Source organism: Sceloporus undulatus, chromosome 6 (assembly GCF_019175285.1).
Source record: "Sceloporus undulatus isolate JIND9_A2432 ecotype Alabama chromosome 6, SceUnd_v1.1, whole genome shotgun sequence".
Classification (NCBI taxonomy): Eukaryota; Metazoa; Chordata; class Lepidosauria; order Squamata; family Phrynosomatidae; genus Sceloporus; species Sceloporus undulatus.
The window spans coordinates 74,151,100-74,168,496 of NC_056527.1; the positions used below are offsets into that span (position 1 = coordinate 74,151,100).

Here is a 17,397-nt window from a genome sequence, read left to right on the forward strand (position 1 = left end):
ACAAATACTGAAATTTTACTAGCCAGAGGTTTGTTTGGTCCACTGAGATTTCCAGTGGTCATAGGATTAGGGATTTAGTGCCCTACAGAATCAATTATATGTAAAATGGAAGGACCTACACACAGGTTTGCTTACTCTATGAAAGTTTTATCATTTACAGAACTCTGATGTTCTTGCCATAGAATTTGAATAGTCTAGGCACAGGTTTTTAGATTTTCAGTATACTGTATACAATGAGTTTGAAACTCAATTTCTCTTTAAGTATGTCGTTCTCTCAGTAAACTCCTGAGCCTTATACATCAACTTCTGCATGCTGTTTTCTGATGTAGAAAGCTTAGGTGTTTACTGAGAGAACGACATACATAAAGAGAAATTGAGTTTCAAACTCATTATACAGTATATTGAAAATCTAAAAATTTGTGTCTAGACTATTCAAATTCTTTCTGTAGGGAACCATTTGTACACAATGGTCTGCTTCTTCTTCCTTCCTCTTTTTCTTTTCCTGACTCTATACTTGGCTTGGTTTGTACCATAATTTGCTGTTAAATTTTAAATAACTTTCAACAACAACAACAACAACAACAATAATAATAATAGAGTTTATTTATATCTTCCCGCCTCTCCCAATTGGATTGAGGCGGGATCACAACAGAGTTTAAAAAATACAATTAAAACATTACAATATTATTATCACACAAGTTAAAACCACTGTTAAAAACATAAAATCAACAATCATGGGGTCAAATGCTCTTGTTCCATACAGAAACAGTCTGTAATTCATAGAAGGTCAGGTGAGTATGCACGTCAAAAAAGCTCTGTTTTAACCGCCTTCCTGAAAGTTTCCAGGGATGTAGCAAGGCGGATCTCCTCTGGGAGTCCATTCCATAGTGTGGGGGCAGCTATACTAAATGCTTTTTGGGAAGTAGAAACATATTTAGAGGCTGGTATCTCTAACGATTTCTTCCCATTTGTTCTAAGAGGGCGGATTGTATTTAGAATCTTTGAAAGCCAGTGTGCATTAAAGAAAGCAATCAGCACCTTGGTCCAGTGTCTTACCTCCCTGATTTCTTTAATTTTGGACCCTCCTTTGCCTATAAGGGATCCACACTGGCTTGCAGGTATCACGAGTCTCAGTGTTACAGGTGGCTTGCTTGTCACCGTGCTGTTTGTCATTGAAGCATTGATATCCTGCAATAACAAAGTTATCAAGAATTAAGTAAGGATTTATTATTCTATCTAAAATTTAAGAGAACGTATCTCTTAATGATTCTGAACTTACATTTAACGTTCCCACCTGCAACCAAACTGACCAGAAAGGCTATTGTAGGAAACAGTGGGAGTATATTAGGACATAAAACACAGAAATATGTATCTTTTCAGCACAGCAGAGCACTAAACAGTAGCCTTGTTAGCTTGTTCAGAGTAATCTACTACCGTACTCTCTTATTGCAAACGTATATATTTGTTGCAGGACTCATCATTTAAATCCATAATATTTATCTTGTGTCTCTTGTATCTGGCTAGTTTTGGCTAACTGTTCCAGCCTGTTAAGATCATTTTCAAATTTAAATTATTATTTGCTAATTGTTCAGAAAGCATTTACTTAATAATATATTTAAAATAATCTTAATAATGTTCCATCTGTCAGGGCTGGTGATGCAATAGAGGCCTCGGTTTCATTGTGAAATGATGAAAAGGGCCATTGAAACAATTGCTCTCAAGTGCTCACTCTGGTGCTGTTGAGCACCTTAGTTTATAGAGTACAAGCAATGCAACCAAGGACTCTTCATTGTATATATTATGTAGCAGTGTGGTTGGCAAAAAAGGTCATATTATGCCTCTAGTGATCCATACTAATTTAGAAACATTTACTGTTTAGTAACACAGTTTGATCATCCAAAGAAAATAGGCAGGCAGCGTTATCAAGGGAATGTGAACCCATCAAACAAAAGTTTTATATGTGAACAAATTTTAATGTCTCCTTAGGCTGCATCTGCTCTGCAGAAATAATCCAGTTTAGCACCACTTTAACTGCCATGGCTCAATGCTCAGTCCAGTCTATATGCAGAACAGGGAGCATCCAGTCTTTGTCCAGACAGTACTGTGTTTTTTTTAACCCAACTGGCCTCCTGTCTCATTTTCTGAAGTATTCAAACTCATAAACCAAGTAAAATTAGGCAAGGCTGCAGATTGTTATTTAGTGGTATCTAAATTAGAAGCTACAGAATTATTCTTTTCAGTAAAAATCCAAAACAGGACCTAAACTGCAAACGTTTCGTTCTTCTCTTCATTATCAGCAAACATTGCTAGAAGAAACTGATTTCCCGAAGGAGGAAATCAGTTCCCTCTAACAATCCCATGTTTCCCTCCAAGAGGAATACAAATGATTAAACAGCATGCAAAATAGGGCATTGTTTCTCTTCCATTTTTACAACTGTGATCGTTTATAAAATAAAATCAAATCACTTCAACTATTTCTTTAATGGCAATTGAACAAATTCTGCATTAAGAAAGTATGAGAAAAGTAAATTAGTATTTTTAGCGTAGCTTCTCAGGCGTTTCCATTTACTTACTTCTTCAAATTTTAGTGCAATCATAGAAAAAGCCTTGAAAATGGCATCTGTTGGGCCTGTTATCGTCACAATTCTTTCTGGACAGGAGCCTTCCGAGATGTTAATTCGAGCACCACTCTGTGAAAATAAAACAGACGCCTGGCTTATCATCACAAATATAGCCCATACCCTAAAAGGTAGGAGCATTAATTGAAGAAAAGTCTAAGTAAGAGGAAAGCAAATACAACCACTGTGTTATTCAAATCAAGGTAAACTTTTAAAAATTTGTCTTTAAAATTGGTACTGTATTGAACATAAACAGCCAGCATGGTGCAGTGATCTGAGTGTTGGACTAGGACTCTGAGACACTAGGAGTCACATCCCTGCTGGACTATGGCAAGACACAGGGTGATCTTGGGCATATTACACACTCTCAGCTTCAGAGCAAGGCATTGACAAGTCTCTTCTGAACAAATCTTGCCAAGAAAACTCTGTGATAAGGTCATCTTAGGGTTGCTGTTTGTCAGGAAACAACTTGCAGGCATTCAACAACATGAACAGAAAACACAATTGCGTTGGTTTATCAACGACACAAATGGAGCCGAAAACAAGCAATGGTATCCTGGAATAGCACACTATCTAAAGAGCTTCATGGTATACACACTAGCAATGGATGCATCTGTCTTGCTTTCTGGGATGTCTGCATTTTTTCCAAACATAGTTTGCTTCATTCTGTTTCTGCATAGGTTTGTGATTAATTTTTTTTAAACTCTGTATTGAACATGTATATATATATTCATTTCCTTTTCTTTTGTGCTACAATAATGGTATTAAATGGAAAGTTAGAGATATACATTATAAGTTAAGCTAAGTGAAAAGGAAATAAATCTTAGGTAATGATAATAAGACAAATCTAGGAAATTTTAGGATAGGCACTACCAAGTCTGAAATATCAAAGTATATGTATTATTTTGTTGTTTATTTGTTTGTATATATATTTCTCATTGTATGTTAGTGGCTTATGATAGTGTGTTTGTTATGTATGATAATATATGTCTTAAAAATAAAAAAGTAGAAAAAACAAATCTATATTGAACAAAAAGACTATGCCATTCATATTAAAATGCAAACCATACAAGTCTTGCCTGCATCCCAGGGGCAAGCACAGAGGTTTCAATCTCACTTGTTTTCCTGTCCAGTTACAGCCTCTTGAGTGGTATTAGATGCCAATCTTGAAACCCCTACAGTCTTCAAAAATACTGAAAAATTCAGTGCCATGTTTGGCATTTACACCCTAGTAAGCATATTTCTGATCTACATTTTTCATCTATACTTACATGACATAGGTAAATCTCTAATGATATGATTACCAAATAAAAAGTAAAAGTAAAATAAAATATAAAAATTCACCTAGGCTGTTATTCATAATAAAACTATTTCATGTGTCCTTTGAAATTACAGTCAGCCCTTCATATCCACGGGTTTTTTATCCATGGATTCAAGCATCCACAATTTGAAAACATTTTAAAAATGTATACCTTCCAAAAGGCAAACCGTCATTTTGCCTTGTTATATAAGGGACACCATTGTATCATGCCATTGTATTTAATGGAACATCCATGGATTTTGGTATCCATGGGGAGTCCTGGAACCAAACCCCAGTGGATACCAAGGGCCCACTGTATATCCTTTGCAAAGTCATATTTTTGTTACAGCATATCAGGAATAAAAAAATTGCACAGCATGAAAAATAATCATGGGTTAAATCTGGCAAATAAATTTAAATGCTACTGCCAAGCTGTTTTAATATCTTTTACAGATGGAGTTTCTCCTACAAGTAAAAAATAAAAATACATAATATGAACTGAATAAGGTATTATTACAGCTTGAAATTTATTACTATACTAATAACTATGCAGCGGGAAAGCAAATACATTCTTTAATAAGTTAATATTTTTGACTGCAGGAAAGAATCAGAGCAGATGTTGCTGTTAACACTACAATTAGGTGAAGTCTGCTTTTGGTGGCATTTGTAGCATTTTAGTTTAAAGAGAACATATCAATAAAAGTACACTCAGGTTTCTCACATTTGGGGAAATCACAGGGGTCAGTACACCCAGTAGTGAAAGGGATAAGCCTCACACTGGGAAAACCACTTCCATGACGATGGTATCTTCCCTGCTAGGATGGAAATCTAGGTTTGATGACGAGGCCTTTATAAAGTACATCTCCAAATCTGATATTCTATTACTACAAGATTCTTACACCTTTGATAAAACAAGAAATAAACTGATTCACTGCTTATTAGTTGTGTGCTTTTTCTAAGTCTGAACAAGGGAGGGCTAGGTATTTTCACATGGTTCCATATCACAATGATTCGCCTTCTTTCTCTTGACCAGCTGGCAGCAGTAGTCACAGTAAAATCCAACAATTCCAATGTGTTACTTCTGAATGTATATCTTCCTCCACAACATTCTTGATCTTCTGGCGAGATTTAGAAAAATACATCACTGACCTTATATTACCCCTGGTCATGCACATCTTTATTGAAGGAGACATCAGTGCCAGACTAGGCCCAGATGATATTACCTTCTTTACATGTTACAGATTCTTCCTCCAGAAAGATTGTCCCTCTCTTCTGAATGGCTATTGTTTCAAAGACTGCACCTGCACTTATACTGGTCTGTGCTTGTCTCAAACAGCCTAGTGCCTAGACTTAAGTATTCTCAACTGCTCTGTAATAAGAGATGGGGTATATACTTTCTGGTCAGGAACCAGAATCAGTGTCACAGATTTTCTGATTACTCCCTATAACATGCTAGAATCTGTCAACCATTTGGAGATGGGTGGCCAGCTAGATAGTGACTGTCTGCCTCTGCCTTTGTCACTGAATCTCATTGAGCAGCATATTATGCAACTACGTACATACTTAGGAATGACTTCCTGACAGTATGAGTTGTTCGGCAGTGGAATATGCTGCCTAGGAGTGTGGTGGAGTATCCTTCTTTGGAGGTTTTAACATAGAGGCTGGATGGACATCTGTTGGGAGTGTTTTGATTGTATATTCCTTCATGGCAGGGGGTTGGACCGGACGGCCCCATGGGTCTCTTCCAGCTCTATTATTCTATATTGCCTCTTACCATAATGTCCAGATGAAAGCCAGAACAACTAAGATTAGATGGTCTGAAAAGGTGACAGGGACATCACACATTTAAGACTGATCACCTTTACAAGAGCTGCTCCTCTTTCTTTTCATAGGATCCAAACACTGGACTTTAAAATTTCTACAAGTCAAAGTACTATAGAGCTATCTGATAGTTAAGCATGTAAGAAAGCATCAGAACATTTTTATCAGATCCAAGAACCGGTTCAATCAGAATTATTGTGTCATAGCCAAGAAAAATCTGATTGCTACAAAGAGAACCTCCTTATAATATCTTCAAATTGCCTAGGTTTTCTTAAGAATTAAAATTCTTCTTAAGGAAAAAAAGAAGTACAGTTGCCCATCTGTTTTCGTGGGGGATCCGTTCCGGACTCCTCCTGCAAAAATGGAAACTCGTATATATTCAAGCCCCCATTGGCTTGAATGGCCACACAACCCTGTGTTGACTGTTTCAAACACTATCCTCCATTTATAAGTTGGTATCCAGAAGGCTGAAACCAGAATCTTGCTTATCATATTTAACCATTGGCTGAAGTTGCTCTTCTTTCCCTATGAGGAAAGATTCAGGGAGCTGGGGATGTTTAGCCTGGAGAAGAGAAGGTTAAGAGGTGATATGATAGCCCTGTTTAAATATTTGAAGGGATGTCATACTGAGGAGGAGCAAGCTTGTTTTCTGCTGCTCCAGAGACTAGGACCTGGAACAATGGATGCAAGCTACAGCAAAAAAGATTCCACTTCAACATTAGGAAGAACTTCCTGACAGTCAGGGCTGTCCGACAGTGGAATACACTCCCTTGGAGTGTAGTGGAGTCTCCCTCCTTGGAGGTCTTTAAACAGAGGCTGGATAGCTATCTGTCAGGGATGCTTTGATCTGGATTTCCTGCATGGCAGAATGGGGTTGGACTGGATGGCCCTTGCGGTCTCTTCCAGCTCTATTATTCTTTGATTCTATGATTCTTCCTTGAAGGTTTAGCTCCATTAATCCTATAAGATGTTTTTAAATAAAGGTGGTAATAAAAATCTCCCAGAAGCTCCAAGCATACATTCTCTGGGCATCTTATCTTATTGAGTTTTGAAACAGCCAGATTAACACTTAACCAGCACATCTTAGGTGTTGAATATCAACATGATATTGACCTAATTTTGTTACTGTTGTGTGCCTTCAAGTTATTTCTGTCTTATTGCGACCCTAAGGTGAGTCTATGACAGGGTTTTCTTCCCAGAATTTGTTGAGAAGGGGTTGCCCTTGCCTCCATCTGGGGCTGAGAATGTGTGACCTGCCCAAGCCCCTACAGTGCATTTCTATGCCTTTCTGGCCCACGTACCACTTCTAATTAACAGAACAGTTTGTATGTATAAACCATCAAATTGTATTTCAGCACTCTCAGTGCATAAGCCTCTAAGGGCCGTCACAATAGCATCATACCATTCCCTACTCTCAACTGTTCTGGAAAATCTCCTTTGCTGATCACAGGTGTCCTTGTGGCTTATGGGAAGTTGAATCCTAACCCACGTTCTTCTCCACTACCTTTTTAAAAGCCATGATATTAGGAAAACTTTTACTGAATCTGCTTTTATTAAATTACCAGGATATACAGATTCTTCTTTCGTTTCCTCCCTCGTCCCTGATGAAAATGCTTCAATTACTTTTAATGTTGTTAAATTTTGTGCAGTTGCCTGCACTATTTGATAAGCCTATGTATGTGCCAGAACACTCCACCAGTTGGTGATGTGATCTGTTTTAATCTTTGCCATGTCCATTTATTTTAATTAATCTTACTGCATTTTTCTTCAAGGGCTAGTCACAGAGCATAATAAAGACTGACTGAATAAAAGTGCAGTCCCAGAGCAAGCTTATCTGGAAGCAGCCATTTTTGATTAAACACAGGTACTGTGCAATTCCTACCAAAAATGAGCTTTGGGGAAAATATTTTAAAGATGCAGAGAGCTGTAGCAGTAAAGAATGAAGACAGATACTAATATAATTCAGTGCTCCTTCATTCAAAGTCAAACCAAATGAAATCCTTACAGACAGAAAAACAGAATGACAGGGAGACAGCTAAACTAGATCCTTTCTTCTGGGCATCAATTTTTATATTTGAAAGGACAAGCTTGAATTTAGGTATTAAATTATACAAGCCCCTGTCAACTGAACTAGACAGATTTGCCCAGATGTAAATTTATTAGTTCTGTGCGGAAATATATTTATATTTTAAAGATTCAGAGAACATTGGTATGATATGGGTAGATCATATTATTTTGAGAAGTTATTTATTTAATGTAAAGATAGCCTTGTGCTGTTTTCAGATTTATTTAACACGTTTGTGTCCTACACTTTCTCCACAAAAGGAGAAACAACAAATAGAATTATTCCATTCTGTCCTCTCAATTTATAATGTCATAATGTTCAAAGAAAAAAGCCATGTTAGTCTTTTTTACAATAAAAAGATATAAAGGAACATTTGAGAATAATCGGGAAGATGAAATTGTTAGCATTAGCTACTGTGGACATAGAAGTGGACTGTGGCCATGAAAGCTTATGCTAGAAATTTATTCTTCGGTTAGTCTCAAAGGTACTATTGGAGCCTTGTAGGGTAGATTTGGCCGAATGGAAGTAACCGAGTGAACTTCAGGGCTGAGCAGGGCATTTTAATTTAGGTCCTCCTTGTCTGTAAATCTAACTTAGGCCTGTTACAGACTGCCAAAATAAAGCTGCTTCGGGTCTCTTTGGAGGTATGCTGTTTAAATGATGCATGCATCCTAAGAATCCGGAAGTTGCACCAAAGCTGCCCTCCAGTGCTTAGGAATGGAGTGTGGCTTTGGCACGACCTCCGGACTCTTAGGACCCATGCATCATTTAAATAGCATACCTCCAAAGAGACCCGAAGCAGCTTTATTTTGGCAGTCTGTAACAGGCCATACTACCCATACTACTGAGGCTTTGAGGGAAATTTATACTTTATAGTTCATTGCAAGTACTCTTTTTTAGCCACTTGGTGGGAGCATTGATTCACATATTTAAGCCTTTCCTCCTCGACCACCACCACCACCAATACTGTATATTCTGAAAAACCTGGGAATTTTAGTTAAAAATACTAAGGAATTTCATTTTAAAAATGATCCATATTTACATCTTACCTCCTCCCTCATCTTCTTAACAGTTTCGCCTTTCTGTTAAACAAACAGAAAACATGTATTATAATGTATCTATAGAAAAAATATTGACACAATGAGGATGACTCAAATAAATTTGGCCTTGAGAACATGAGTGACTGACCTTTCCGATGATGCTGCCGACCTCCTGAAACAAAGCAAATTTCAAATAAATTCAAGCTGTAAAAAGGACATGATCTGCATATTCATAAACCAAAACAGATCTGCATGTTATGTGGAATGGGCCTTAATCTTTGGGGCTTGGACAATGCCTGCAAGTACCAAGCTTCTTTCTATGGGGAAGGTAGGAGGAAGGAATTAATCCGGGTCTTTGGGATAGGCACCAGGAAATGTTCCAGCTAGTGATTTGTCTGGGAACTTAAAATCTATAAGGGGTTCACTCACATCACCCACTTCATTAAAGATCACATTGTTGTTGCTTAAAAAAAATAACTTTGCTTCTTTTTTCATATTAAAAGCACTGTTCTAATGGATGGCTTTTGTGATCGCCAAAAAAGTCAGCTGATTTGCACTCCTCACAGCTGGCTTCCTAGATGGGAGGTTTCATTATCAAAATGCCTAACCACATAGTACTTGACATAGCTGGCATACAGGAGTAAGTCATATAGTGCCTTGGTTTCTGTCCATTTGCCTCCAGGTGGACGAGAATTATTCTAATGTCTAGTATAAAATGCTTCTTTGCTGAAGTAAGGAAGAACTTGTTAAATTGTGCAAGGCAGATTTGTGCAGATTTATTTTGCCTCTGATAAAAAGCAGCCCCTTGAAGCACCTCGGACACCTAATTCTCTTATACGCAATTGACAGCATCTTTGACCTCCTTCCTACTATTGCAGGGCCAGCTCTTTTGCCCCCCCCTTTATTTTCACTATCTTTATTGAGTTGTGCTTTATGAAAAGAAATTGGGAAGATGGGGATCTGCCTCAAAAAGATAATAAAGATAATAGCACATATTTTCTGCTGTTCGTGTTATAGAAAATGCACCTCCTAAAATTTTCAATTACTCAGTACTTTCAATAAGCAGCTAATTAAAATGAAAAGCTATACTTTACTTAATGATAAAAGCCAGACCTCGCAGGGATTCTCACATCTAATACAAGTGATGGATTAGGCAACAAATGGTCTTGGTGCCAGATCAGCAATATTGAGGCAAGGAGTCCTTTGGCAAAGTGATTGCTTTGCTATAATGTCATAACAAGATTCAGCTCTGTGACAAAGAGTGCAGCACTTGCAGAGCAAGTAACTGAAAGCTCTAAACCTGGACATGCCAGAGACCCAAATAATCAGTGAATCTCTATGAAAGAGAGCATCTAAATTGTTAATAGATGTGTATGCCCTTAGCCAAGTGATGTGACAAGCTACCTGCATTAACATGCTATAATTTAACAAGTACATTTTAGTGTAATGCTAAGAGCAGGAAACCACTTCTGCCATAGACTCACCAAAAGGAAGAACAAAACACTATCTGCAGAAAGCACATAAAAATACTGACTGACTTAGAGAGAGGTATAGTTTCAAAGATGAGAGGGATGAAACGGTTAGGAAAATAGCAAGAATGCCTTGGAGCACCTTAAGTATATGTATGTATTATGAAATAATATTCCATGGATTACAGACCTCTTTATTGTCCCTAGAAGTTGTTTGTCTTTAAGGTATTAAAAGAATCTTTGTATTTTTGTTGTTGTTGTCGCAACACTATGCTCAGGGAAGGGGCAGATCTATTTGGATAATCTTTGACCGTTTATGGGGAGAGGCACCCACCTCTATACTTCAAAGAACAGCAGGTAAGGAATGTGTGATCCAAGGACATTGCGACATCAGTGGCCAAAAGACCAACCTTCATCTCCACTCTTACCCTTATGTGCAGATATGAAAATTCTACAGCTAACAAGCTCTGCCATATTTCACATGTTAATCACATAACTATAGCTATATTTTTAAAATAAACCTGTCTACCGCCATGTGCTCTGTCACATGGTCCTGGGGAGACGAACTTCTCCTGGCTGAGAATGTGACTAATTTTTATGGGGGGTAGTGGTGATGGGGTGGCAATAGCAATAGATCCTTGGCTAGTCTCACGGTCTCAGGAAGCTCATAGGAGGAGTAAACATGGTGCTTTCCATGGGTGGGTAATGAGGACGTTTGAGTTCAAGAGTGTTGTCTCTCCACTGACAGAAGGCTATGTGAGATGGCTGCTATGAACTGCTGTGATGACCTGCAACAGTTCTGTTACATTTGTATGTACGAAGTTCTACCTGTAGCAAATACAACCTGTTTTCACTGCTGGAGAAGAAAATACAAATGTTTGAATCATATTTATCTGCACTTCGGAGAATAGGGACGATCAAACACTTTTGGAAAGAACAGTGAAGTCTTCTGGAAGAATAATAGAAGGGCGCATGCCTCAAGGGAGAAGGAATAATGTCAGCTACAGGAGGCAAGCATATAGAAGAATGTTACACACAGGTGCAGGATGATCCAAAAATATTATGTGATTTTTGGTGTAACACAATCTATTCCAAGCCCTCTGCACAGACAGTGATTCTGGACTGCTGGAACAGAAACAGCACATGCAGGCTTCAAAAAGGACAAAGCTCGCTATCAAGAATTCTGGCAAGGAAAGGATTTTTGCCATCTCCCAGACATCTTACCTTCCTTCTAAGAGAGACTGAGGTAGCAGTATGCAGCTCTGACATGCTGTTTCAGGAGATATACTGTCTCCCTAGTATTAGCATCCTGGGCATGACAAAGAGGTTGCCAAGACTAACCCAGCTGATTGGTAATTCTTTCTTTCTTTCTTTTAGACCAAATGGGAATACTTGACACTGCTCGAAACAGCTGTTAATACACCAAACATACCAATTAGGCTTTTGGTAGGAAGGCAAAGGACCTTGGGCAGTTGGTGATAATTTATGGACCAGGAAGAGAGACAATTTGGCTGGAATGAATGAAACGTGGTTTTTTAAATCTCTGTACCAATGCGCAGCAAAATAAACAAGATAAACTTGAACTCTTAATGCAGGAAGGCAAATATGACTTAGAAGGCATTAGTGAAATATGGTGGAATTCCACTCATGCTTTGTAATGTAGAAGGGTATAACTTACTTAAAAGGAATAAGTTAAACAGGAAAAGAACAAGAGGAACACTGTAGGTAGACAATATGTTCAACTTCAAGGAGATCCATGAATCATAGAACGAATGGCCAGTTGAGAACTTTTGGTTAAAAATCAAAGGAAGGAAAAATGATAGTGATATTATTATGGGAATCTGTCACTAATTGCCAAGCCAAACAGAAAATCTGGATGATGCCTTCCTAGACCAGATTACAGAACATTCAAAAAGGAAAAATAGGAGACTTCACCTATGCTGAAGTTTGTTGGATGACAGACTCTGTAGACATTGTAAGATCTAATTCCTCCCTTGCTTTGCTGGCAATCTCATGTTCCAGAAGGCAGAAGAAAAGACAAGGGGATCTTTGCTGTGATCTTCACCAACAGAACGGTTTGATGAAGTGGTAAAAGTGGTACCCTTGGTGTTAGTGACCTCATTCTCTTGGGATTTGTTAAGAAAGGAAAAACTAAGGATAATCTAATATGAGCATACAATTGGAATTTCAGACAGTTGATTTCAATAAGTTTAAGAGATGGAATAAACGAGGTCAGAAATACTTAATAATGAGGGAGTTCATGATGGAAGGGAATTCTGCAAACGTAAGGTATTGAAGACGTGGTTGTTGTTGTTGTTGTGTGCCTTAAAGTCATTTCCAATTTATGGTAACCCTAAAATGAATCTAGGATTTGTTTAGAGGGGATTTGGTTTTGCCTTCCTCTAAGGCTGAGAGAGGTCACCCAAATGGATTCCATAGCAAAGCAAGGATTTGAACCCTGGTCTCTAAACTTCTAAAGAAGAAGAAGAGTAATGGCATAAGGAACTTTCTGATGAACTAAGAAAGAAAACAGGAAATGGAAGGAGTGATAAATCCTCAAGAGAATGAGTAGCAAGGGCTGAGAATGAGCTAGAGTTTATGAGATGAGTTAGAAATGACAATAGAGATTTTTTTCCACTTATGTTTGAAGCAAGTGGAAAAGCAATGTGCTGTATGGAGAAGAGGGACAAAGGTAGAACTGCTCCTCTCTTCTTTTGCCTCAGTCTTCCCTAAGGAGTTTGCAAAATACTCTCATTTTCATAACAAATGAACACTAAAACTGATACAGTGTCTATTGTGGTATCTGGTGTATTGCATTGTCCTGTTTTGTAGGACAGGTTTCAGATTTTGAAGCCCAAGGTTATGGACAAAATGCTTGATCTGAATGACCCACCACATGTTCTTTTGGACCTTGTCCAACAAAGCTCCTCTGAACTAGGGGTAGCGGGCTAACTAGGGACTCGAACAGACAGGCCAAAATAAAGCTGCTTCAGGTCACTTTGGAGGTATGCTATTTAAATGATGCACGTGTCCTAAGAGGCCAGAAGCCACGTCAAAGCTGCGCATCAGTCCTTAGGACTGGAGCATGAGTTTGGCGTGGCTTCCAGCCTCTTAGGACGCATGCATCATTTAAACAGCATACCTTCAAAGTGACTTGAAGCAGCTTTATTTTGGCCTGTCTGTACGGGCCCTAGATAGTACAAGGGACAGATGATGCAGCTACAGGTGTATATTGCTTCATTGTAGTGTAGATTCAGGTCTGTATTTGAGACAGAATTGGTCTTGATTGCTCTGGTGTTTAGCTGTCTATGGGAGGAGAGGAGGAAGGCAACATTATTATCATTTCTTAATCTCTGTTGCTTTTGATGCATTTCACCTCCTGGATCATCTCTTGTCAATTATACTGGTTCAGCTATTTTATATGGGGCTAAATCCAGAGGATAACACTAGGTAACTTTGCTTCAGTACCCTGATAGTGCAACTGTGGCAATACACTGGGCACTATCTTGTTCTCAGTGGTGTTGGACAAAAAGCAATATCTCTCTGTAGCATCTGAATTGAGGGAGACTGTGCACATTCTGAGGTGGTACAGTTATGGATTAGACAACAGCTAATAAACTGAAACTGAATTCTTTTAACAGAAAGACTCCTTCTGTACAGTTCTTGTCCAGTATTTGCACGTTGCAAAGTGTTTCATGAAATCATTCTGTGAAGAAGTACATGGGAGGGGTTCTTCCATGAGAATTGTGGAGTTTTGCACAAAAGAACACTGTTCCCAGACAGCCAAGTGGTTTTTTTTTCTGTGTGAGATTGCTGTTTTCTGTGCAACAATAACCAGTTGCATTTTTGAGCAGGACTGCTGTTTTGTGCAAATCTTCTTTTTTCTATGAAGATTGTGTTTTTTAGCACAGTAAACAGCAATCTTGGAGAGAAAAATATATATGGCTATCTGGAAACAGTGCAAAAATGTGGCTCTTTGTACAAAAGCCATGGTAGCCATGCAAATAAATTATTCTGAACTTCTGCACATAATAATTTCCCCAAAAACTTTGGGATGTGTAAATTTTGGATAAAAACTGCACAAAATTCTCACTACTGTTATTCTTTCACACTGGATTTTCCAAGTGTTAGGAAACCTATTTTTTGGCCAGGAAATGAATAATGTGGCTAACCTTTCTATCTTATGGGGTTTCCCCTGCACCTGTTTGACCATGTGCAGCTCCTAAAGAATGGAGCAGTCAGGATGTTTAGTGAGGCACCCAGCTATGCACAACAGTTCCACTAATGGAAATGAACTGGCAGCCTATTAGCTATTGAGCCATACTCAAGGTTCTGTCACGGACAGACAAAGCCCCAGTCACTTGGGACCAGGGCACATAGCAGATCATCTTTCTCTACTAAATATACATAGCCTGCCTCTGAGAATTTTAGAGGAGGCCCTGTTGGCTGTTCTACAGACAACAGAATGTCACCATTTTCAGCAATGCTATCTATCCTCTGGAACATCCTCCTACACTCGATCCAGGAGTCAGAAAATGCAGACAATTTAAAGGACTTTCTGTTTTTCCCTGGCTTTCAAAGTGATCATGCTGCTACTCGATTTAATTATTTTAATCCCCCTTTCTACAGCTTGTAATGTATTTTAACTCCACTTTCATACTACCTTGTGTATAAATGAACTGCCTGGAGACTTTAAATGCTAAGTGCCAGAATTAAACAATTAATATGTATGATACTTCAATATAATAGGAATATATATATATATATATATATATATATATATATATATAATCCTATTACAGTATATTGAAGTATCATACATATTAATATCATACATATCATATATATATATATATATATATATTCAGTGCCTTCACTTTTTTTTTTTAAATCTAAACCATTTATCATAGCTAATATACCACAGTGGATAAGAGATATTATTATATATATTTTTGATCTCAAAAAAGTTACTAGCTCTCAGACCCATCCTGACCACAATAATGTACTGGATAGGTTGTTACAGGATTGTTGTTAAGGGTTACTGAAATAACGTATATGAGTGCTCTGAATACTCTAGAGCAACAACAACAGAAATGTCGGCAAATATATGTTTAAATTTCATATCTATCCACAGATCAAAGCAGAACACAAAAGAGGTATGGGTGAAAACATAAAAAGTGACTTGGATCAGGAAAAGACAGATTTGCCCAACTCTATTAAAAGTAGTTATCCCAATGCCTAAAAAAATGCTAAAGTGTTGGATTTCTGTGACACTTTATAGTATAATTGTGATAAAATATAATTGTCCATGGCATATAATTCAGTTCCCCACCCCTCGCCCCTGATACTTCTATGGGAAGCAAGTTACCTTTCCATGCATAAGAAGACGTATAGTAAGTGTGACGTTGAGGCCCCCTTCTGTCACTTTTGTATCCTTTGTGTTCATTCTTGAGCAATATCTGAAACTGGTGAGAACAGCCTTTCAGAGCACGTTCCTCCCTTCACTCAACCTAAATGAGGGGGGAAAATACCATTCAGAGGCCAAGTTTTACGCAGACCTGAATTAAATTTCATTTCATGTGAATTAGTTAATGGTCAGCATTTGGGTATAACTATTACAAACTGTCCCCCAAAATGGGTGCCTCCTTCATACTTCCACTCCTGATGTAGTCTTTAATTTTCCTTTGGTCCTGCCAGCATCCCAGTGTAAGGTGGCTACCCAGCCTATTTCACAAAGGAGAAGTTGTCCGCTGAAGACAGTCCTTATGTGAAAGGCTTCCCAGCCCAAGTCAAGAAAATATAGGCCTGTTACAGACTGTCAAAATAAAGCTGCTTCGGGTCTCTTTGGAGGTATGCTATTTAAATGATGCATGGGTCCTAAGAGTCCGGAGGTCGCGCCAAAGCCACACTCCACTCCTAAGCACTGGAGTGCAGCTTTGGTGCAGCTTCCAGATTCTTCGGATGCATGCATCATTTAAATAGCATACCTCCAAAGAGACCCGAAGCAGCTTTATTTTGGCAGTCTGTAACAGGCCAAAGAACTGCAAGAAGAGAGAGCAAGGGCCTCAGAGATACTGCTTCAAAGGCAGACTGAGGAAGCACAGAAGTCACTTGGACACATGGTTCCACGCTCAGTATGGTGAGGTGCGTTGCATTACAGTGTTTAAAGTGTCGTCTAGACATATGCTTTATGTAAATGCTATGCAAATCCATGTTGTCTTCTTTCCTCTCTTTGGTGATACATTTTCTTTTTTCCTTTCTTTCCTTTCTTTTTTCCATTTTTTATTTATTGTGAAAGTGACAAGCTTTTAACAGTGGGGATTATTGCCCCACCCTCCACGCTTTTGGAAGTGTCACATATTGCAAGGATGCTAGAACTAACAGAAAGGAAAACTAGGTGATATTGAGAGTGATCACAATTCAACGCTTGTCAGCAGATCCAGTTCAGATTGTGTAGTTCTGCTCCTCAGGGACACTTTTGATGACTGAGCTCTTATAACTATGTCATTTTCTTAAAGGCATAAGCAAGACACAAGAATACAAATACAGGTATAATATTTGTATAATAATACAAATTATGTGTGTGGGTACAAAATATGGATTTTATGTTTGAGCACAATGTGGTGCTCCTATCAGTCGCCATGAAAATCATCATACTCTTACTTGCTTTTTCCCATTCTTTTCTTTTTTGCTCTAGCTAGCAGAATTCATCTTAACCACATGTCACTGCCAGCAATGGCAACAGACCTTTCACTGAAGGCACTCAGTAGTTGTTTCCCCTGTAAATCCTGCATACTGTCTGGCTTTGTTTTTGTCTTGGAAGCCCACAGGTTGCTCATCCCCTCAAATTAGTATCAAGCTGTGTCATATCTTCTGATGAGAAACAGTGGAGTTTTTAAAAATAACAATAATCTTTTCAGAGTAATAAATATCACAAAATGACAAGAGAAAATTTTTGGCAATACAAAAAAGAGGCCGAGGAGAAGGAGAAGCAGCAGCAGTAGCAACAGCAGTAACAACAACAAATAAGCATCCATCAAGAAACTAGGCACACAAAAATGGATATGACTAGGCGTGGAAAATA

General features: G+C 38.3%; 1 protein-coding gene and 1 pseudogene across 10 annotated transcripts in view; both read right to left on the bottom strand.

The window, feature by feature from the left end:
• Nucleotides 1-17,397, bottom strand: part of LOC121935044 (poly(rC)-binding protein 3-like) — a 230,046-nt gene that overhangs the window by 22,138 nt on the left and 190,511 nt on the right. For 6 of the 10 annotated variants that reach the window (XM_042476090.1, XM_042476091.1, XM_042476094.1 and 3 more), the window contains 5 exons: nt 15,682-15,823; nt 8,993-9,016; nt 8,854-8,886; nt 2,574-2,690; nt 1,057-1,188 (listed from right to left, as the gene is read on the bottom strand). In XM_042476090.1, coding sequence (XP_042332024.1) covers nt 1,057-1,188; nt 2,574-2,690; nt 8,854-8,886; nt 8,993-9,016; nt 15,682-15,759 — 384 coding nt within the window. In that variant the 5' untranslated portion in view covers nt 15,760-15,823. The remainder of the gene's footprint in view (nt 1-1,056; nt 1,189-2,573; nt 2,691-8,853; nt 8,887-8,992; nt 9,017-15,681; nt 15,824-17,397) is intronic. The other 4 variants (XM_042476097.1, XM_042476087.1, XM_042476095.1 and 1 more) reach the window with 1 other exon arrangement.
• On the bottom strand, nt 4,596-4,745 carry LOC121935820 (annotated as a pseudogene).